The 23,315-nt window shown below is 41.5% G+C and overlaps 1 protein-coding gene across 2 annotated transcripts in view; it reads right to left on the bottom strand.

Moving 5' to 3' along the window:
• Positions 1-301: 301 nt before the first annotated feature.
• MINDY4 (MINDY lysine 48 deubiquitinase 4) overlaps positions 302-23,315 on the bottom strand; it is a 70,282-nt gene continuing 47,268 nt past the window's right edge. The window contains exons 14-18 of one of the 2 annotated variants that reach the window (XM_068175652.1): positions 22,357-22,420; positions 19,607-19,768; positions 10,155-10,335; positions 6,476-6,548; positions 302-1,466 (exon numbers count right to left, since the gene is read on the bottom strand). In XM_068175652.1, coding sequence (XP_068031753.1) covers positions 1,418-1,466; positions 6,476-6,548; positions 10,155-10,335; positions 19,607-19,768; positions 22,357-22,420 — 529 coding nt within the window. In that variant the 3' untranslated portion in view covers positions 302-1,417. The remainder of the gene's footprint in view (positions 1,467-6,475; positions 6,549-10,154; positions 10,336-19,606; positions 19,769-22,356; positions 22,421-23,315) is intronic. The other variant, XM_068175662.1, reaches the window with a different exon arrangement.

Genomic DNA, 23,315 nt, shown 5'->3' with positions numbered 1-23,315 from the left:
TCCCTTCCCACCCAAACCATTCTGTGATTCTGTGACAGTTTGATGTGAATGAGAAGCAAAGGGGGAGGCAGATCCTTATCCAAAAGCCATCTAAACCTTTCTGGCACTCCTTTGTAACTTATATTCAGGTTGGTTTTCAAATCTAACTCCAGCGCTCATTCCGAGATCTCCATTTGCACAGTCAGTTTGCACCCTACACGCAGAACAACACTGAATTTTTGCTGGGAATTGATTTTGCACTCATTTTTCAGGACCCAGAGGAGTTTCCACACTGACTAGGAAGAAGGTGCTACAATAAACATCAGGAAGTAAAAGTCCTTTATTGAACTCTCATGAAATATTCACTCTCAAGAGAGGAATACCTCTGGAAACACCATTTATCCGCCTTTTTCCCTGAGCCATTTTTTTTCCAACCTTCTGCACAGTAACTTGACCCAATTTTGGTAAAGTGTTGCTAAAGCAGAATTAATCAGAGTACAAACTGTGGCTTCAGTACCTCAGTATCCCTCTCCACAGTACCTCATTCCAGCACATGGATTTTATTTAACCATGGAAACTGGTACCTATCGCAGATAGGCACCATTTAAATTTCAAAACTAACAAAACTAACAACTCTTCTGTTTTCTTGTGGTTATGAAGAAGCAAATCCCAGATCTGATCTGTCACTTGGGTGTGAATAAACCCTTGTGTAGAAATAAGGGCATAAATGTAAAGATACTGATACAGCTGCCTCTTACCAGAAAGAAAAATGAGCTATATCAGCACGAGGCACTGCTACACACCAGCTGCAAGCAGCACTAGGAGAGTACTAATGGGATTATTTTGGTAACACACAACCACAATCCTTACTGCAAATTTGTGACACAACAAGAACTTGGTATAGGCCAGGCTTTCCCCAGAAATCCCAGATGGTGACCAGCCTATTTAGGCTTGCTAACACCAGGTAACTAGATGAATATATGTTCTTTGGATGATGTTTTGTAGTGGCACTTAAATTTTTTCAAGGAAGAACGAGGCAGGACAGAGAAGGCTGTGAAGTGAGAGAAATCTGGGTTCAGCATCTCCCATCAGATGCTTCCAAACAATTGCAGGATACAGAGTGGATCCAGAAGGAGACCTCAGGGGGACGTTGACGACTTCAGTGCTTCATCTGTAACCTTGATTTGGTGGTGGGAACCCAGCCTGCCCTCAGGAGCTTTATGCTGAGGGCAGTGACAAGGAATTTACGTCAGTGTTGTTTATATTAAAAGCAAAATATCTGAGGCATGAGGTGACTGAGGTGAAACCCTGCCAGCCTGTAATCCTTGTCATTCTTCCTCATCTCAAACTGCCCCATTTCCTCTATTGGTGGGAATAGGAATGTGCTCATACAGTCATTTCCTTCTGGTCTTCCCAAATGAAGTGCAGGTCAGATCAGTCACAAGATGGGTTCTGTGCCGTTCCAGTCGATGACAGCTCCTTGCCACCTAGAAATGAAATCATTCACATCCATCAGTTCATCACTGGAAAGGCAAACCCACACCCCTGGACCACCCAAACAAGCTCAGAGAGATCGGGATGGACGTGTTTGGGGTAACTAATCCCATCCCAAAGGGAATGGAGCAGAAGTGAGGGAATTGTACCCCCTGACTTTAGATGCCAAGGTTGGAGATCTCTGTTCTGACCCTTCCTCCAGCCTCTCTGGGCAACAGAGCAGCAGCTGATTCACAGCAGAGACCTTCATGCTGGACAGAATAATTAGGGAATGTCCAAGATGGGTACAAGAATTAACCCTAAATAACCAAAATACTCACTCTTAGCTTAGTAGGCAGTTTGCTTATTTTGTCATTTTTGTTTAGCTCTGATTAGGAACTCTCTGACTCTGAGATCCTGTGCCTGGATCACTTCACTGAGCACCTATCTTTGCTCCTAACCTTGGCTCCTCCAAGCATTCCATGGCTCACTTTAATGGTGATGTTTTGCTTTCCTTGTGCTGAGGTTCTGCTTTTCTCTGTCCTTATTCCTCCTTCAGAATGACCCTGAATATGTACACTGAGAACAGAATGATTCTGGAACTTTCCACGTTTCTCATTCCTGGCTCTGCACTGGCTGCCACCGCTCAGCTGCCCATCTCAGGAATGTGACTGAATGCAAAGGAGGCATCAATCCTGAATCTGCCACAAAATGTGTCTTCAAACCATGGCAAAAGACAGAGATCTGACCCAAAACCTGCTGAAAGCAGGATGATGCTCTCCAGTCACCTCCCTGAAGTGAGTGAACTCACCCCTCATGGCATGGATTCACCCTTGGCCATGGCTTTTCTCATCTGCAAGGTCATGGTCCACATTATCTGGGAACTAAACTGTTGCATTCCCAGTGCTGAAGATTTATATCTGTTTTGAAAATTTGTCTCAGAGTAATAAGACATTGGTGAGGGGGTGGAGGGAACAGTGAGTTGCCAGTGCCACATTCTTTCTGTCACCGAGGACAGGATGTGTCAGCAAGGGTATGGCAGCTCAGTCCTCGAGCTGAGCAAGCCAATTAAGTGTAAAACAAAACCAAAACCTGAATTCTTGTAGTCTTCAGGGCAATGTCTCAAAGGAAGTGACCATCTGAGGGCTGTTGTGAAATTTTTCCTTCTGTTTTTTACTTTGCTGAGAAAATTAAAATCAAAAATTGCAGAAGGATTGTCTCGATCCCAGAAATACTTAGCAGGAATACACAGCAGAGATGCCCCACATCTTAAATTAAAAGCAGAATTTGTTTCATTTGGGGTTATTCCACCCAAGCCTGGCATTTGCCAGAGGTGAGAGCTGTCCCTATCAGAGGTTCAGAATGTCACCCTTAAACAACCAAATGGAAAAAAACAACTGCCACCTTCTGTCCCCATTGGATTTGTCAGGTAATGCCATCAAATCATCCCTTGTCTTTGAGTACAATCTTCCCAAGGTGCAACTTTCTATCTCACAGGGTGATTAAAGCTTTGAGAGGGATTTGAGAGGCCAAAAACCACCAGATGAGCCTGCACTGTGCCCTGTGGGATTGCTCACCTTGCTGACACCATTTCTGCTGTTGGTAAAGTTATTAATCACTGTGCAGTGAGGAACTGGCCTTATTTAAAACTGGCTTTCCATAAAGAGCTTAAACACAATATAATTTTTGAAGCAGGACTGAAGGTTACTTTCAGAACAAGCTTTATCTCCTGGGTTTATTTTCAAACCATTTCTTAGACCAAAAAGCAGCCTTTGGCTGTTTGCTTCTATGAGACAGGTCCAAAACTTTTTTCCCCTCTTGCATCTGCACAAGAAAAGGTGTCAAGGAGTGAGGAATCTCACTCACATGCTGAATAGTATTTTATTTACAAACAGCTACAAAACTTCCCGGACAATGCAGATGATCACTTCCCCAAACTATCCTGCCACAGTTTAATTGCAACATGAGGCATTTTCTAGCTGCTGATTCAATTATAATTTATCAGATTAGCAAAAGGAAAACTACATTTGACCCACCTGCCTCAAGTACAACCTCACCCAAGGGTCATGCAGTTAACGGGAACTGAAGAGGAACAGGTCAGGCCCTGAACAATGCTCAGTCTGGAATAGCACTCAGCATCTCCTGTGCTGACAATTTGGTATTGTTTTGGAGCACATCAATAATTCAGGGTGAAATGCCCAGGCTCTGCTCTTCTGTCCTCCACCAAATTCCCTTTGGGTGTTTCCCTTCACAGCCAACAGGTGAACTCATGGATCCCACAGCCCCACTACCACAGAGGGTTAACAAAAAATACTGCTAAATTCAGGTTCTAATAGCAGATGAGAGTTTGGTCCCCCTCAGGCAGAGCTAACAGATGTTATTTCCTCCAGTGCTGAGGATCAGGACTGTGATATAAGAGTATTCCTCCAGGAAGAACAGGATAAGTTGTCTGCACGGCATCTCCAAAACAAGCCAGGGATGCACATTCCAGACATCCCTGGGCAGAACCCGACTGCTGCCACAGATGTCTGGGGCTGAGAGCCACAAGAAAAGCCCTTTTACTTCTCCTTTTTTGGAGGGCCTGCAGGTTACACTGATACCTGGTGGTGACTGGTCATTCCAGAGCCAGCTGAAGGGTTCCCTGCTCTAAACTCAGAACTGAACTCTTCTGATGTTTTATGCAGCAGGGACTGAAAACAGGAGCCTCCTCCTCCTCCTCCTGCAGAAGCGAAACAACCCTTCTCTTCTGATAATAATAATATTACTCATATTAGTAATTTATTATTATTATTATTATTATTATTATTGTTGTTGTTGTTGTTTTGTTGTTGTTGTTACTGTTATTATTATTATTGTTATCGTTATTATTATTACGTTATTATTATTACGTTATTATTGTTATTATTGTTATTATAAACTAAATGCAAAACCAGTCTATTACCAGTGCAGCTTTTCCTTTAGGAGAGGGTAAGAGAACAAAGAGCAGGCAGATGTGAGGCACAGAACTCAGTGTGTTACAGGATGGTGGTGCTCAGGTATTGGGGTAAGCAATGGGCTTAATTTAATGAATTAAATTAATCCATTTAATTTAATCCATTGTCATGGATTAAACCAGAACTGAGGCGTTTGAATGAAAGGAAAACTCTCAATTAGCAATAACACCAATTAATGATAGTTTATTGTCTCAGCTCTGATTGTCCAGACTGTGGAATTCTCCATTCTGCCTGAGAAATTATCCTGCATTTTTTGAAGAGAAAAGTCTTCACCATGAATTCTTCTTCAAAACAAGTAGCAGCTCTTTGCTTTATTAAAAAATAGTTTAGGGGAGTTTTCCACAGTTGTATAATAAAAAACATTCATTTTTTTTATCCCCTAAACTGCTAAAAATTTGGTTATCTGGGTTGGTTCTTACTTTTCCTTATATGTTGCTCTGTAGTTGGAAGAAAAAGTCCTTAAAACAAAAAGGAAAAAAATTAACATGAAAAACCTTTTGCAGCAAGGCCACGCTTAAATAAATACCCTCAAAGCAAAGGGAGAAAACTGAAAACAAGGAGCCAGCCTGCCCAGGGTAAATCAGACAGTGCTGAGAATGCTACAAACAAAATGAATTGACACTGGAATTTGCTGGTAATTTACCTCTCGAGCAGATTAAAGCAGGGAACTTAAAATAAACAAACAGCAGCAGCACCAACACTGTATAACTCTGACACAATGCCAGGAATGGAAGATATTCTAAGACTTTAAGTAGTTGCATGCATTATTTTCCCCGTGGGGCTTTCTGAGGTTATACATTATTTATTTCAGTTTGCAGTCATGCTGATGTGTCACTGGAAATGAGGAATCAATAAAATCTGTATGTGCAGAAAGGCTGGACTGATGGCACTGCTGTCACCTTGCAGGATGCCTCTTCTATCTTTCAGTGATTTTCTAATCAACACACTGGCAGCCACTGTTCTTATTTATTTTCTTCTGTTTTCTTGTTTTGATGGTGTTTTTGGGTTTTTGTTGGGTTTTTTTGTTTGGTTTTTTCTGGATTTTGTGTTTTTGTTTTTTTTTTTTGTTTTTTTTTTTTTTTTTTTTTTTGTTTGTTTGTTTTTTTTTTTCAGAGCAAATTGTAGGAAGGACAGGAGGGAAACTGCAAGAGAAACCTGAAGCTGCCTGGCTTGCTGATTTAACAAATGTTACGGTCTCTGACAAAGAGGCTTTCACTTCTGGCTCCAGAGATATTCAGACAGTAACTTCCAAAGCTGTGCTGGAATTGATATAAAGCTGAATTTTCTGCCCAGTTAAACTTCTCCATTTTGCTTCTTTCATGTCTCACTGAGCTGAAAATTTTCCCATTAACTTTAGTATGATTTGGATGAATTGCTTATATAGGCCTCAAAATGGCCATGAAAATCCCAGCACAAGAGGAATTAGCCTTGTCTATAAGGACAGAATATGAGCTAAGACCTGTCAGGAATGACTGCACAAAACCTGATTTTTTGTGGTCCTGGCAAAGCCCGTGCTCTCCACAGAAAACTGAAATAGTTCAATAGGGCTTCATGCACTGAAAATAACATCCAGCTCCCCCTTTTTGTTCTTCAGAAAAGACTAATGAAAATGGAATAAATTGTCTCCTTTTCTCATTACACCTCTGTAATCAAGCACTTTTGGGAATTAGATTTAGATTTAGATTTAGATTTAGATTTAGATTTAGATTTAGATTTAGATTAGATTTAGATTTAGTTGCAACCAAGCTGTGCTCTCAGGCTGAATTTGGCTCAGTCAGTTCTTGCTGATGTAAGTGAAGGTTCCTCTAAGAATGAACACCTTGGACAGTTCAATGTTAATTACAACAGTACACAGTTAAATGTTTAGAACATATTATCACACCCTGGCCCATTCAGATCCTTTCTGATTTTTAAGCATTAATTTTTCAGCTTTACTTGCTGAAATTCTTTTTTTTGACATTCCAGCCTCACATATATTACTTGTGTCAACAACTGAATGTATCTGTACGAAAAATTGTAATTTCACTTACTTTGTCCTAATACAGTGCTCAAGTGGAGGAGTAAGATCATTTTCTTTATTTTCAGGGCACACCTGAGTTGTATCTGCAGAGACAAAACAGACACTGTTAGTGCCTGGGGAACCTTTTCTTCCGACAGAACCCCACAGAAAAGACCTCTCAGATGGTTTGAGTCCAACCACTGCCACATCCACCACTGACCACCATGCCTGAGCCAGGTCAGATTGTTCATACAGAGATGGTTTCAAGGAAAACCACAGATCAGAAAATGAAATCCTGTGAGGCAGGGCTGTCACGAGGCTTTTATTTTGCAATTGATGTTGTAATTACTGAGTAATTTTGTTACTCAAACGCTAAGGACAGTGGTGGTTCTACACTTGAACAGGAAACCCCAAGTCCAGTTTGAACTGGGTTAGGACTATTCCACCCTGGAAAAGAAGATTGTCCCTTTACTGCTCAGCAAGCAATGCACAGACAGGAGAAGAAGATGCTGTGGGACACCAGGGAGCCTCCCCAGGCTGTGAGCATTCCTTGGGGATGGAGAGGCCATCGCAGTGCTCCGGGGAAAACAGAGCGGTCACTGTCTCAAACACGGCATCTGTCAACAGTGAAAGTAGAGCTGAACTTCCCAGGGACAAAACATCCTGCCACCAGCTTGGATGTCAGTCTGCTCAGCTGTTTCCTGTTTTGGAGTCTAACATTTAAACTGCAGCAGACCAGGGGGTTTTGTTTTCTTTTTCTTTCTTCTTTTCAATGGGTTGGCTGCGAGCGGCGCACGATGCCAAGGCAGGGTGCGGGATTTGGGTCTGCTTCAGTGAGACTGATGGAGACAGGATGGGAGGGGATTGTCCTGACCGTTCACAGCTGCCAGTCTCAGATCTATCTGGCTCTCTCATGCCACAGAAAGGACCTGGCTCTCCCTTGTGTGTTGATCTGATGGGTACAAACACATGCAGAAAACTCTGGATGACTGCAAGGGTTGGAGCGGAGGGAAACGGACAATATTTAAAAGTAGATAAAACACTGGTGGCTTTCCTCTAGATCCTCTGCAACTTAAGAGGCACACAGAAATCTTTTAAGTTTAAAACGGCGTTTTAAAATCATAATTTTGAAGAGTTTGTAATACAGAATTTTAGGATAATGAAAGTTAAAACCTCTAAGATCATCAAGTCTAACCATAAATCCAACACCACCACCATGTTCACTATTAAACCATGTCCCCAGGTGCCACAACTACAGTTTTTTGAACACTTCCAGGAATGGTGACTCCACCACTTCCCTGGGCAACCTGTTCCAGTGCTTGACAACCCCTTCTGTGAAGTAATTTTTCTCTAAAACTCTCCAGGTGAAACCTAAGACACTGTCCTGACCATAGCCTTGGTAGCAGGACAGGCACTTGGTGTGGCTGCCTCTCCCACTCATGGCCAACTTTGATGAATTTTGTCATTTTTAGACTTGAATTCTTCCAATCAAAAGGTTTGAATGGAGTGTTTCCATACAAAGAAACAGGAAAAAAAGTATCATAAAGGTGTATCTAAGAGTAAAAGAAAAGGAATATGTATATTCTACCCTTAGTAAGTGAGAAACTGAGTGCCAGCCCTGTTACAGCTCTTCTCTGCCTATCCAAATTTTCTACCCCAATGGAAAGATTTATTATTATTTTCCTCTCTTTATGACATCATTAAACTGCTTTTATGAAGGAACTTTATGTTTCTTGTCTACATTTTGGCAAATGGTTAAGTATGAGAAACAGAGCAAATTCTCAGTATAAAGTAGCTATTGCTGCTACTCTCAAAATATAATTCTACTCTTCTGTCTTTTTTGCTTTTCTTGCCCGGTGCAATTTCTTCAATATTTCCTGAAATGTGACCTTGATGGTAATTTTACCTTATTATAATCAAGATTCCCATTTCAAGGAATTCAACTTTTTGCTCAAATAAAACAAGCAACTTTGCTACCCAGCAGCAGGGAGATGTGGCTGGGGCAGCACCCAGCTCCTCATGCTGCATCTCCAGGTGACCCTGCCTAAACATCACCTCTCGTTGGGATTTCCACAAGGGAAATACCAGCAATATTTAGCATTCTGATATTTCCATCTGTTCCCGTGTGCTGGGTTTAGATGTTTGGCCAGTGTTACCTTTTTGGATGTAAAGTAATTACAGTTTTCTCCAGACCTAGCAAGGGATTACTGCACAGCCAGAACCAGGCCAGCGTTTTTGTGGAATGATGAAAGTATTTGCATTTTTACTGCCTTTTGCAGAATTTCACAGATAACAAAGGATTTACTGGGACACATCCCTGGAAGGGGCTATGGCCACAACAAAGAGACATCTACAACTCCATGCATTTTGGCTTTGAGGAGAAACACAAAGGAATGCCATGACAGGTTGGACAGCAAAGGGAAAAATTTATACGTGCTCTGGGGAATTTCTCATCCAGGGATCTTAGAGGGCTTGGCAGCTCTTGCTTTTGGAAACATTCCTGGTGATGGGAAGACACATTAGGATACCTGTTTTGGACCAGATGTTATGTGATACAACACAATAGAAAAAATGTGTCTCTAGTCCTGTGCTGAGCTGTATCATCCATGTCACTTTTATCTGGGATGTGAGAACCAGCTGGCAACCACAGTCCTGTGAAAACTGATCATTTTTGGAGCTAATATATCATGTGACCCCTGCAATAGAATGACAGGGGTTTTCTTTAAAATAAGAGCATAAATAACAGGCAGAAAGATGATTGAGCTCACTACCAAATCTCATGAGGGGCTCAACCCCCCAGCACTCCCAGCATAGAAACAACTTTGCCACATGGACTCAAGCAGAACATACAACACCCATGCTCTGCAAAAATCTGGATGTTGGTGCAAATAAGGAATAGAGACAACTTTTTTCTAAAGAGCAGACTGCAGCAGAGTGGCTTCTTAAGATTGAGAAGGAATTTGGTTATCAAAGAATCACAGGCAAGATTGTATAAATATACCAAAGGAAAGAAAACAAAAGGTGAGTAGGATATTATTAGCAAACAGGGATTTAGTGGTGGAGAATGTATTGAAGTAGGTGCTTTCTAAGGATCAGAATACTCATCCAAATGCCTTCCAGTTGAAGAAGTATTTACTGTAAAAGCAGCTGTGTAATTTGGCATGGCTTCCTGAAAGAAGGAGTGTAACAAGTTGGAAGGTCTTTTGCAGGCTTGTGCTTCCAGGCAGGTAAGAGTCTAAACTTTTTTAGCAGAGTACTGGCATCTTCTTGCCTTAGAGCCAAGGATTTCATGTTTCCTCACCCTCTCTGCTCATTTTCCTACAGGCATTTAGGGTGAGGGACTGGAGACCTGCACTTTCTTCCTGTAGAAATGATGTGAGATGATGTGAAGGAGAATGGAAGTAGTGAAATATATTTTATAGTCTTGGTAATATGAATAAGCCAGAGATCACAACCTGTTCCTTGGGAATCAGTGCCACTGGGATTTTTGCCAGTGTGCATAAAGTGACACATGCTCACTGTTAACCCTTCCAAGAGCTTATCCTCAAAACTTTCTTGCGAAATGCAATTAATCACCAAAACTAATTATGGAAATTAGGTAACATCACACAAATTAACGTTCACTGCCTGCAGCCATCAATGTTTGTATTACTGGATCCTCCTTTCTGTCCCCCCAGAGGTGAAATGCAGAGTCAGGGAGCTGCTCATACCCACTGTCAACCTTATCTCTTCATCCTGGTTGGCCAAGCCATCGTAGTAATAGAGGTCAAACCTCCGTCCCGTTTTCCAGTCGCTGAGCAAATCCTTTTCCAAACAGAAAAGCACACTGAAGTGGCTTTCACTGCAGACCAGCCAAATTGGGTACTTGGGGGTCTTCAAGTAACAACCGACCTAGAAGAAAAAATACAAAATAGCAAACCAGCACTGGGGCTGGGGGGAGAAACAATTTGTTGTGGAAAACATAAAATTTGTAAGATGATTTATTTATTCTAGTCTACAAACACTAATGAAGGCTCATTAGAGACTGTTGATGAAGCAGACCAGTACAGCTCTGGTAAATCATGGAGCATATAAAGCAAATATTAGCAAAGTTGTGGCAGGTAATGAAATGCAGTTGTAGTGTCCATACAGCTAAGAGATCAGATCCCAAATGAGCTGAACCAACAGGAAGCATGTCCCCTGCAACAGCTGAAAAACCACAGGAATACAACATGGGATAAATGGGAGACTCTGCTGTCATTCAGCAATGACTGGAAACCAGGTAAGAGACTCACAGGATCTCAAGTGCCCTGAGACATCCCTTCCTGGGTGATTCAACTGAGCCCAAAATCTTTTGTTGGGTACAGAAAGCAATGTATTCCCTTCACTTTATCACCTTGTAGTTCACAGTCTAAATAGGTATTTTCAGCTACAGAAGAAAGCAATAACAGAGGCATTTATTTTGCTTTGTTATTCTTAAAAATGAAATATGTTCATTGGAAAATAAAACTTTAACCAAAGCCTTTTCTAAGCTTTTGTCCTTCTTTTAAAAAGTATAGTTATAAGTAACCTGAATATTCTCTAAGGAAGTGCATAAAATCTTTCATATTCATTCACAGATGTTTTACACTAGAATACTAAAGAGATTTAATCTATAAGGGATGGAGGAAGGGGATACCAGCAGCACTGCAGCTGGGTTTTCTACCTTAGAAAAATTGCTCAGGGAAACTGAAATCTGAAATGAAACATTTTGCTTTCCGTGAAATAATTTTGCTTTCAGTCATTTTGCTTTTCACTGAAAAAGCCCTAGTGGAAACTGAGGAAATTTAATAGAAAAATTCTCAAAAATGATTTCTAGATATAGATTTGTGGATGCAGCTCCTACAGTGCAGCCCTCAGTTCTTTACCTTGGGCACAGGGTCAAATGGCAAAACTGACCCTGCGTGTTTTCATCTTGATCGACTCTCAGAATTTATATCTGAAGTGTTACAAGTGCAAATTCAGCTGCCTTCCACAATGAGAATTTCTTCTGATGTTAGATAACAAGTCTCCAGCTAATTAAGTAACTGTTCCCTGACTCATTACTTTGCTAATATCTATTTAAAACAGTCCTTTATACAACAGTTTTGGTTTTTATGTAAATTCTTGGCTTAGAAGCAAAGAATTTTTTACAAGCTTCCAATAATACTCGTAACAGGAGTTATCAAAAAAGAAAATACGCAGTTTCAACAAAAGATGGCAAATTAGAGGGACACAGATGAAAAGATTCAGTCTCACAAACATGCATATTTGAATATGCAGATAAGTCAAAGCCAAAAAGAACAGTCAGTCTCCTCCTAAAAATGTGTTCTTCCTACATTTGTCTGCAAAAGCAACTTCCCAGCTTCATCAAACAACATTTGACAAAGATCAGAGAGATGCAGAACAGATCAAAGCCACGTCTACTCCAGCTCTCACTCACACAAACCATCCCCCTGAAGCCAGGACAAACTGTTCAGATGATTGAGGGCTGCAGGAACACTCTCCAAAATTTGTAGTTTTCAATTACAATCTTTGCAGAAGGCAGCGAGGTCATGAACTTTGAGACAACTCAGAGAGTCTAAAAATATTGTAACTCAAATCCTCCTCTCCCAGAAGAAGGGAGAAGTCTTTGTTTTGGTCACATCAATTTAACCAGCTGAGGATTAGCTGCTGCCTTTGACACCAAGATGCAGAACATATTTTGTACAAAATATAATGTGGAACCATGCTGCTGACAAGGTAAGGGCAGGCCTCACTGTGAGGATTCCTTTGGCTGCTTCCTCAAGCATCAGATGTCATGTGGAGTAGAATCACTGGGTCATTTGGGTTGGAAAAGACCCCCAGGACGATGGAGCCCAGCCTCTGACTGAACATCACCTCCACAACCAGACCACTGAGTGCCACATCCAGTGGCTTCTTCAACACTCCCAGGAATGAGGACTCCACCACCTCCCTGGGCAGCCCATTCCAACATCTGACCACACTTCCAGTGACAAAATTCCTGCTGATGTCCCGCCTGACCCTCCCCTGGTGCAGCCTGAGGCCGTTTCCTCCTGTCCTGTCACTTGTTGCCTGGGAGAAGAGGCTGATGCCCACCTCACCACTCCTCCTGCCAGGGAGCTGTAGAGAGCAACAAGCTCATGCCTGAGCCTCCTTTTCTCCAGGCTCAACACCCCCAGCTCCCTCAGCAGCTCCTCACAGGACTGACTCTCCAGACGCTTCCCCACACACAGATTTATGTCCTCATTTATCTGCTCCAGCTGGTGAGGCCTGAGTGCTTCCTCAGCTGCCTGACCAGCCTGGTTGGTGGCAGTAATGCTGGATAAAACCTGGAATAAAACCTGGAATAAAACCTGGAATAAAACCTGGAAACAGGACAGGGAAGAACAGGCAGGAGCACCCTGTTTGTTGTGTTCTGATTCCTCAGGAAACCCCTCAAACTCAGCAGAGCGTCTGTGTCATCCAACTAGAGCCTGACAGAGAACAGGGCTGACTGAGACCCCTTCTTTCCAGTGTCTTCCCTACATCTGCACTGCTGAATTCCAAAGGCAAATCAGGGATATGTGCCTTGCATCCTTTTTATGAAGTTTTTTTGTTTTTTTTTTTTTTTTTTTTTTTTAATAAGAGCTCAATGGCTGTGTTTTTATCACTGTTTAAATGTTGGTCTTCCAGCAGGCTCATTACTCATTTTCAGGCAAAAGGAAAGTAAGGGGGGAATGAATGAGGTGTCCTTTTGTGCTGCATTTCTTCAATTCCTATGGAGGCTTCCCTAACCCTGGTCCTCTCCCCTACAAAGCTCTCAAGAATGCTCATACATTTCAGGGACACTGTTCTGATCTTTGGGAAGCACCAACTTTTCAAAAGCAAGCACCTTCAAAGGGCACATTCTCCATCTGATATCTCTGTGTATCCACACAATGGTGAAATTCAACCTACAGACAAGTGTTTATTGCTGGAGAACTGTCCCAACAGATCTACCAGAGTGAGTGGATGGTACCTCAATATTCAGCCTTAATTTGCCCCCTGAACAAGGCCAACTTTTGCCATTTGTATTCCAAAAGAAACAAAGAAAAGAATGTGAGACCCAAACCAAGCAGGATTACTGGATATGTCCAATCTGATGACATTTTTCTCCAGAAGTTTTATCACTTGACATAATTTCACCTCCTTGCTTGTAGGACTTTACCATTCATTTTCTAGTTATAATTAATCATTCCTTGCTTTATGTTTCTTTCCCTGAATACAGCTGCTAAAGATGTTTATTTGAGAAGTAATCACAGCGTGTAATGGTTCCACAGAGGGCTGGGTTCTGCCAAACTGAGGAATTTCTGATAGGATTGACAGGCAAAAGGATAATTACACCAAGCCTTCAGAGTTCCAGGCAACAGCCCATTGTTTGTTCTGTCAGTGTTTTATTCCCCACAGCTGCAATGACCTTTTCTGAATGAATATTGAACAATGTTCCAGGGCTGTTAAGAGTGATGTGTCAGTGATGCAAAATCAGGCACCTTTTCAGCAGCCCTTGGGGGAGCAGTGACCCCACTGACCCAGGTCACCCCTGAAACACCAGCTCAGCCACATCACTGCTGTATCTGCAGATAATTAAGGGACACTGTGAGGGTGAAGTTACTGCCGTCGCCAAATACTTGATTTCAATCAGATTGAGAAAAATAAAATTAATGCTTATGAGACCTGACATTCAGAGTATGCACTATGCCAAATGAGACAGAAATGGAAGAGTTTTTAGCCATGTAAAATAATAGATACAGAAAATAATAATAGCCATAAAAATAATTTTAGTCATATAAAATAATAGCAAACACACTACTGCTACACTGGAGCCTTAGGTAATTTCTCTGTAGCTTTGGATCCTGTTTTTTTGTGGTTTTTTGGGTTGTTTTGTTTTGTTTTTTTTTTTTTTTTTGTAGAAAAGAAAATCCTTCTGATAATGAACTAAGGGGAAAAAAAGGACATGACTGAAGAAGAACAGAAAGAGATGTGTGTTAAATCCTAGGACTCCCAAAGCAAAGAAGAGACTCCTAGAAAGTACTGGCTTCTGATTGAAGTTCCCTTACATGGCTGTGGTGTAAAAGGCAGCAGATGTAGAAAGGAAAAGGAAAACAGACCTCAGGGTGCCAGACAGCCTCAGGATCTTTTCTTTATCCCTGTCCCACCCAGCTGCTCTTCTGGAATGTCCCAAAAAATGAAGAAATTTTGAGGGAGATTCAAACCCTCACTCGGGTTTCAGCATTTTGCCATTTCCTCACTACACAGGAAGTTTATAGCCCACTTCAGGGAGTCACATCACTGCAATGGCAAGGACAGGGCAGGATTCAGCCCACAGAACACTTCTGCATTTGTTTCTAGGCCCTCTAATGCAGCTTAGCCCTTGGGCTTTGGCTGTAAAATCAAATAAGCAAGAGATGCGTATTATCAGAAATTTAGACCCTCCCATTCACCAGTGATGCAGGGAGTTGGCTGAACTCTTACCTGAAGCATTCAGCCTAAGAAGCACCTAAAGTGAGATGGGATAAATCCAGATCCAAATGCAGGTGTTTATAATCGAGAGAGACATGTGGGAAATATCTGACTTATCATTTTCTGCTTTACCTGTTTGCAAAGCACACAGAGCTCTTCTGAACATGTGGGCTTTGTTAACCTTACTGTCTTAAATAAAAACTCTGTGATTCTGTTTCAGTTGGAAGGATGTTGACAGGGAAGCAATGCCAATACCCCAGCAACAGTGACTGGCCTCTGGGAAAATAACTGGCCACAACTCAGAGGACAATAGGACTTCATGAAAGAAAATTTCAGTTCCAGGCTAGAAAGGGAGATGTAAGAACAAGAATGAAGAACAGATTTTCTCAAAGGCCAGTGCTTTGTCAGCCTTGTTTCAGTCAAATTTGAGTATACTCCATGTTTTTGCTCACAGTGGTGCTCACTGAAGTCTTACATAAATAGCAGCTTCCTTTGCTGCACCAACAGGGCACAAAATTTACCCCTATTCCTGAAAAATAAATGGAAAATTGAAGCCAACCACCAGTTTCCATTTTGCACTTGTGTGTTTTTGTGGTTGGTTTCTCAGAGGAGGTGGTTAAAACCCTCTTTCCAAACTTTCCCCTCCACAACCCACCAATGGCCTGGCTTGAACCCAGCCCATCTGATGGGGAAAAGGGATCGTTTAGGGGACACATTTCCTTGGGAAGAAGGTTATAGGGGAGAGACATCACACAGGTGAGGTGCCAGGAGACAGAGCATGTGTGCTGAATTTCATCATTCAGGCCTTGTCATAGCACAGAGTGGTTTCTTCAAAAGGACCAAAGATAATATTTCCCATCTGTGGAATGTTAATGAATAAATCCTGTTTGTTTCTCTTGCTTTGCTCTGTCTTTTTGAAAAGAAATAGGGAAAATGTGTGTAGCTTCTTTGTCAATGCCCTCCCCGTTTTCAGAGAAGCAAAAACTAAAAAGCCCCAGGTCTCTTGAAGTGCTGGGGCAGTCAGGAATCAGAGTAGGGTGAATTTGGGAGGTCAGACAACAGGAGGTTCAAAGACAGGACAGCTTAAAGCAGGAGAGAATTGGTGAAAACAAAGGCAAATCAGAGAGAAGGCTCAAAAGAGACAAATAACTTTGAATATTTCCATTTCTTCACATACAACAGCACATAGCTAAAGTGTTTTCAAAAAACATTTCAGAAGGATGGTGAAATTCATCAGCCAGCATCACACTGCCTTTAAAATGAGAGATTCAGACCTGTACTCATCCCAGTTCAGCCAGGAGCTTACTGGGTGACTCACTGGGATGAGCACTTTGACTTTTATTCACCTATTTGCCCTCTGTGTAAAGTGGAAATGACACTTGCCACTCTTGCAAAGCAGAGATCTGCTAATAGGAAATGGCATGTAAATGCTACATATTATTGTTATTATTATCACTATTCATGCTAATTAGCACAGTGGTGTTTGTTAATTGGTTATTAATATTATTAAAGAATTAGCAAGTTATGAATTATAATAATGATAATAATCTGTTAAATTTATTACCTGAGAATACAGCTTATTTTTCATTTTTTTCACTATTGTTTAACGACCTGGCATCTACATGAGAAGCCTCTTCTTTCATCTCTTCCTACTTTTAACATCTCAAAACATTTTGAAAGGAAGAATTTTGTCATTCTAGTTCTTTTCACCTGCAATTTTAATGTGGCTTTTAGGCCAAAGGCTCTGACCCAAACACAGGGACTTTCTCACCCAGGAGTGCTAAAATTCATCCTACCCACTCCTGTGCCTCATGCCCTTCTCCAAGGTCTTGTCCCTGCTGAGAAACCACTCATTTTCCCTGAGACTGAACTGCTGCATGCTGCAGCCCAGCAGACAGAGCAAACCCCCAGCAATTTCACGTGGAAATGTTTCTATTGCTTGACATGCTATAAAATAAATCCCAGGAAACCTAAAATCTCAACTTGGGCTTCTAAGTTCAATGTGTAAGATCACATGGAATTGATATTGCTTAGCACAAAGGAAAGAAACACTAAGATGTGTAACTTGCCTGCTGAAAAGTAACAGAATTGGACTTTTAGCTTTTCTCCCCCATTAAAATCCAGAATCTCACTGTGGAACTAAACGTTTGCACATGAAACAGATGGAATGGATCCATCTGTCATCGAGAAACAATTTGCAGCAAGTAATTACACTGCAAAAACTCCACAGAGTTTGGTGATCTGTCAGGACTGAGAGCAATGACTGAACATGAATGATTCCAGACAAATTACTCGGGGCACACGTTTTTCTCATCAGCAAAGATAACACAGGATCCACTGGAGGAGATGAATGGATGGGGAACAGAGGGATTCTCCAGGCCACCACTGGAAGGAAAGGGATGGGTCATTTTCTTTGGATTTGCCACTGTTGGAGTTTGAGGATTAATTCACGTGCCCTCACAATATCAGCAAGTCAGAAGCCACACACCACGGGAACTGTGGATTACACACAAATGCTCCACATATCAGAAAAATGAGATAAAATGCTAGAGAAGTCTTCTTCCAGGTGGATTTACTGCATCTAGCCTGGAATCTTGAACATCCCGTCCTAAATGTGTTGGTAAGTTGGAACAAGCCTAGAGCAGGGAAATACAAACAAGCTTTGGACAGGATGTGCTGATAGAAAAGGGAGGCACTGTTACATCAGCTGCAAATGCCCAGCGGATGGGGATCAATTGTTTAGGGGGCAGGTTGGATTATGAGTGAAATTATAATTAGAGGAAACTAAGTAAATGAAGAGTCTGATTTATTAATAGTATTTCCAAACACAGGCTGTGTAGTAGATATGAAAACCTCCAAATTCATAAGGACCTGCAAATCTTTATTTGCATTTATTCATGTTTTAGAGTAGAGATGGATGAGAAGAACTGTAAGATCACAGTTATGTGCACTAAAATCAATGAAAAAATGGCCCTCTGAACCAAAAGGCAGGAACTTCATGGATACAGATTTTTTAAAAGAAACCCTGCTATATAACAGGACACAAAAATATCCTGAGTTATCCCCTGAGAGATTGGCTGGATGTGACCTAAAGGGAGTTTTCTGACTCCAGTGTCTATGATTCACCATATAGCACACTCAGGATTTTCTTACTCCTGGAAACAAAAAATAAACCCAACCAAAAATGACAGTCCTTTTCCATGGCTGGCTTCAGTTACCAGCCTCAGTGCCACACTGTAATTGGATGCTGAGAGGAATAAAAGAGTCACATTGAAAGACAAATTTTATTCTCAGTTCCACCTATGCAAACTGCCACTGACATTTCTTTTTCCTGAACTGCTCTAAATTTTGTAACAGGCAGCAGAATCTGGCCCCTCATGCAGAAGCCACAGTGGAGACTCCCAAGTTTTGGGCCAAAATCCACCAGAATCTGACTTTTGTCCCAGTCCTAAGCAGACATTGCCTCGGAACTGAAATGCAGAGAACACCCACATGTTCTTAATAAAAACCAGGACAATTTGCAGCAGATGCCCAACTAATGTAGACTCTTAAAAATAAAAAAAGGAAACTGCGTCTACTACAGTTTCTGTAACTGATTAAGTCATTGGCTTGGAAAAACAGATCCCTGCTCATGAGTCCAGCTCCCATGCAAGAGCCCAGCAGTGGAAAGAAATCCCCTCTACCATACAATTTGCAGAGTAAGTGGAAAATGGTGTCTGAATCTCTGGGTAACTTATTTTATTTTTAGACGGCAGGTGGGTAAGAAATAGCTCTTACCTGCCCTGACCTCATTTACCATTTTGCAACTCCCGAGTCATTCTCCTCACTGGGGAATGGAAAAAACGCTGGAGTGGTGCATAACCAAGTTTTGAGGGTTTAAATATCACAATGTTTATAGAAAAGAAAAAGAAGCGTGAACTAGATGTAGAAGCTTATTTATTTTTAGCCCACTCTGTTCTGAATTAATCTGATTTAGGTACACTGATAAGCTGCCTTGACTGAATTCAAGCCTTTTGTAATCCTGTGAATAATGTAAATGATTGTGTTAATTAAAAATAACAAAATTTGCAGTTTGCCAGCAGCAGGAGAATGTAGCTGACTTCAGCCACATGAGGAGGAGTTAAAATCAAGCTTTGTTTTGCCACACATTTATATCAGATCAGTAAAACCACATCCTTTGGTAATCACTTTCAAAGTTTTTTAGAGGTGCTGCTGCTGCAAATGCAGGTGGGACTGCTATAAGTATCTAACAAAAGCAAGAGAATTTCAAATAATATTCCTGGATCAAACACAAGACTGGCTGTTTGGGACAGAACTTGTCTTCAGGAAAGATGTCCATCCCGCCATCCTCCTATCTCCTGGTGATGGAGAACTAATGAAATCATTGCACAGGTTTTTTCCTGAGGTAAATTCATGCCTCAGGAAAGTTTTAATCTATCTTTTAATTTTCACGATGACTACAATTAAAATATGACTATCAAAAGCAATTAAAGGGAACAATCCCATTACATTAACAGCTATTTTAATTGTCTTTAATTTTTTTTACTGGTAGTAGAACCACCACTACAGCACAGAAAAGACAAACTGAACCAAGCCAGTAATTTCTTTGCTGCTTTACTTATTCCAAGCTGATTTTTAGAAATAATTGCTTTCTTTTTAATTACATTTTTAATGGAAAGCATACCTGACAGACATCATAGTGCTCAAACAGGGACAGCAAACCAATATCACTGCGACTCGTGATGCCTTTCAAAATGGTGATATTGCCATTCCCAGAGTCCAGCTCGATCACATTGTTGAAAACATTGGAAACAGCTTTGCCAGTCAAAAGCAAGTTCACCAATTCCTGTTTGGGACATGTTTGAAATAAAGAAGGAAAAAAAAAAAAAAAGAAAACAAAAACCAAACAGTAATTGATCACCACAAGACTGATTCAGGGTTGATGAAGTTACACATGTACATGACCCCCAATTTATGGAGTGGATATAGGTTTATGGTTAGGATAAAAATTGCTTATATAAAAGATTCCAGATATTTTGGTCAAGGTCTCCCAAAGCAAATAGAGGAAATTATAAAATCACAGACTATCCTGTGTTGGAAGGGACCCACATGGATCATCCAATCCAGCTCCTGGCCCTGCACAGACACCCCAACAACCCCACCCTGTGCCTGACAGCATTGTCTAAATCCTCCTGGAGCTCTGGCAGCCTTGGGGCTGTGCCCATTCCCTGGGAAGCCTAGGCAGTGCCCAGCACCCTCTGGGGGAAGAACCTTTCCCAGCTGTTGGTTGGACTTTATGTCCAAAAGGATTGATGCCTCAGGTTTGAGCTTTTATTTTTTTAGATTCTGTGCTGCTTTAGTGTGTGAGTCTGAGCTTCATATCAGGGGATGGTGAGCTCTCTGCACAGAGCAGGGAAACAAAACAATTCCTTCTCCAGCTGGGGACCAAGGACAAATGATCCAAATCTCAGCCCAAGAGCACAAACAACGTGGGCTGGAGAGAGAAAAACAAGCAGGATGGGACTGCATGGGCTAAAGCTGGAATGGGACAATGAACTCCAATGTGCCAATGGAGCAGAACTGATCACAGTGAGAGCCCCCGGGAGCGGTCGTGCATTTTGGGACCATTTTGGTTCATCTTGGGTGCAGCCCTGGCTGGGCTCTTGTGCTGCCCAAGGTGGATTCATGGAGGCCTTTTAATAAATCCCTGCTTTATTCTTTAGCTCTGTCCAGTCTCTGTTCTAGATCAGCCTTCACAAGGCATCAGGATGCTGTCACAGAAAGTATTGAAAGCTTTGCTGAAGTCCAAATATTAGAGAAGTTTTCAATTTTCATCCTTCTAGAGACAAACTGGTGATAATTTATTTACTCAAACATCTCATGTAAGTGTTATTTTGGGTTTTTTTTAAACGAAAACATTTTGGTGTCCCCTCTTCTCTACAATGGAAAGTACAGCATGGAATGACATAAAATCAAAGCCTGTCCAGTACTACATGGCATTTCTATATGTGATGTATTTTTATGTTGGACAAGATTTGTTACATTATGATTCTTTTCACTGATTATTTCTGGATGAATTTAAGTCTCCTTCAGTAAGACATTTACCCATATGGACCCTGATCACTAAGATATTGATATTTCCTAGAGATGATTGCTGATGATTTCCTCTCCAGCTGAAGTAGGGGTGTGTCAGAGGCTAAATACCTGTGAGAGGGTGGGTGGCATTTGCACATGTGAAAGTGCCTGAAGTTCAAGAACTTGAATATGAGATATTTTTCTCAGCTAACATCCCACCAGGGCCAGCTGGGGTGCATGAAAGCAGAGCTAACAGCAGACTGCTGCAGCAGTGAACCAGCTCACTATTAATAAATAACATATGGCTAAAACCAGGAGGGGAAATAACAAAGAGAAAGTTTCCAGAAAAAATACTGCAAATTACCATGTCCAAAGACATGAATAACTCTGGTATGGCCAGTTTGGAACTTCTTTAAAAAGTACTGCACACAATTACAGGTCTGTGTTTCTCCTGAAGGATTCCCCAGACTTTATAGGCTTTTACTGATATTTTTAGCGCTTTTATTCACCATCACTGATGTTCTACCACCTTCCTGAGGAACCATTGTGCGGTCACAGTAGAAAAGTCCTCTAGCAACAAGAGAGGAACATGCAGCTTGTCTTTGGCAGCCAGAAGGGCAATAGATGGGATCCTGGAATCACTGAGGAGCTGTAGGATCAGAGATGGAACCTCAGGCACCTTTCTGAGAGGGCAGGGAGGGAACACAGCAATATTTTAGCACTGAAATCAACCAAGGAGTATCAAAGAGGCAGATGAGAGGAGTGTGAGGACATGGACACACAGGTACAGGCACATGCAGGCCAAAAAACCATCCTGCAAAGCAGAACCTCTGAAAGCAAAGACAACAATGTGCCAAAACAAGAGGAAAAACAATAAAGGATGAAGGTGCTTGAGGATATGGGAATAAGGGAAAAAAACAAAAGGAAATTGGTGGAGATTTTACAGCAGCATTCCCATACCTAAAGGGGCTGCAAACGAGCTGGAGAGGGACTTTTCACAAGGGCATGGAGTGATGGGACAAGGGGGAATGGCCTTCAGCTGAAGGAGTGCAGGTTTAGCTCGTATTAGGAAGAAATTCTTTACTGTGAGGGTGGTGAGGCCCTGGCACAGGTTGCCCTGAGAGGATGTGGATCCCCATCCCTGGAGATGTTCAAGAACAGGCTGGATGGAGCCTGGAGCAAGCTGGGGTAGTGGAAGGTTGGAAGGGCTGGAACAAGATGAGCTTAAAGGTCCCTTCCAACCCAAACCATTCTGTGATTCCATGACTTTATGACTCAAAAATAAGAAATCCATCTCTTCCCAGAGGTCAGTTCACAGCAGAGGCACAGGACATCCCCAAAACTGGACCTCTAGCTCACCTGGGTGCAGTAGCCGTGGCTGCCAATCAGGCGGTTTGTGAGCACATCAAAGTCATTGCGCACCCTGAAGAGGAAAACACAAATTTAAAACCAATCAAATGACAATACAATTGCTTCTATTCATTCTTTTCATCTCTAAATCTTAATGAAAAACAAAACCAAACTGTTTCCCAACCAAAAATACAGCCCTGGATTTTCTGAGTCCTTTCAAGGTGATTTTATGTGGCAAAAAAAAAAGAAAATTAAAATCTCAACTAAACCTGTGGGAAGCAGAAGTTTGGTAGAGCTTGAAGGAAACAACTGTAGAGGAGAAAAGAAGTAATTGTCACCACTGGTTAGAATTTTAGAAATTAGAATTGCTGCACTATTTGTGTGACAGAATCACAGAATGAGTGAGGTTGGAAGGGACCTCTGGAGCTCCCTTTGTCCACCCCACCCCTGCTACCTGAAGCAAATTTTCCAGATCCACATCTGGAAGGTTTCTGAATCTCTCTAAGGAGACAGACTCCACAAAGTACCTGAGTATTCCAGTACTCAGATAAGATCTGCTATTTGCTATTCCTACCATAAATACTTGTAATATATCTGTACAATCTATACACTACATTGTCCACAAAAAAAGAAGGGAAAAACAAAAAACCAAACCCCTCTAGGTGTACACAATTATAATGGTGCTGTGTGGCCCCTAATTATATGTTGTGACACCAAAGAGAAATGTCTGTGAAACTGCATTGCATATAATTAAGGAGTAATGTGTCCCCAAATTAAGTTCACTATCTCATAACTCCTGGAATTACTGAATTAGTGATTGGTTGATGGCCTAAACCATAAAGGTTGTAACTGTGATCATTTATTATCCTGCAGATATAATGGAATTGCACACATTATTTTATACACGAATGAATGTTTAATCTAGGTTTGAGGAAAATCAATGTACTATGTTCTGGGAGAGTTGTGGC

The sequence above is a fragment of the Anomalospiza imberbis genome, chromosome 1, assembly GCF_031753505.1.
Source record: "Anomalospiza imberbis isolate Cuckoo-Finch-1a 21T00152 chromosome 1, ASM3175350v1, whole genome shotgun sequence".
NCBI lineage: Eukaryota > Metazoa > Chordata > Aves > Passeriformes > Viduidae > Anomalospiza > Anomalospiza imberbis.
Note: the sequence above shows the minus strand (reverse complement) of the source record. Positions and strands in the feature narration are given on the sequence as shown.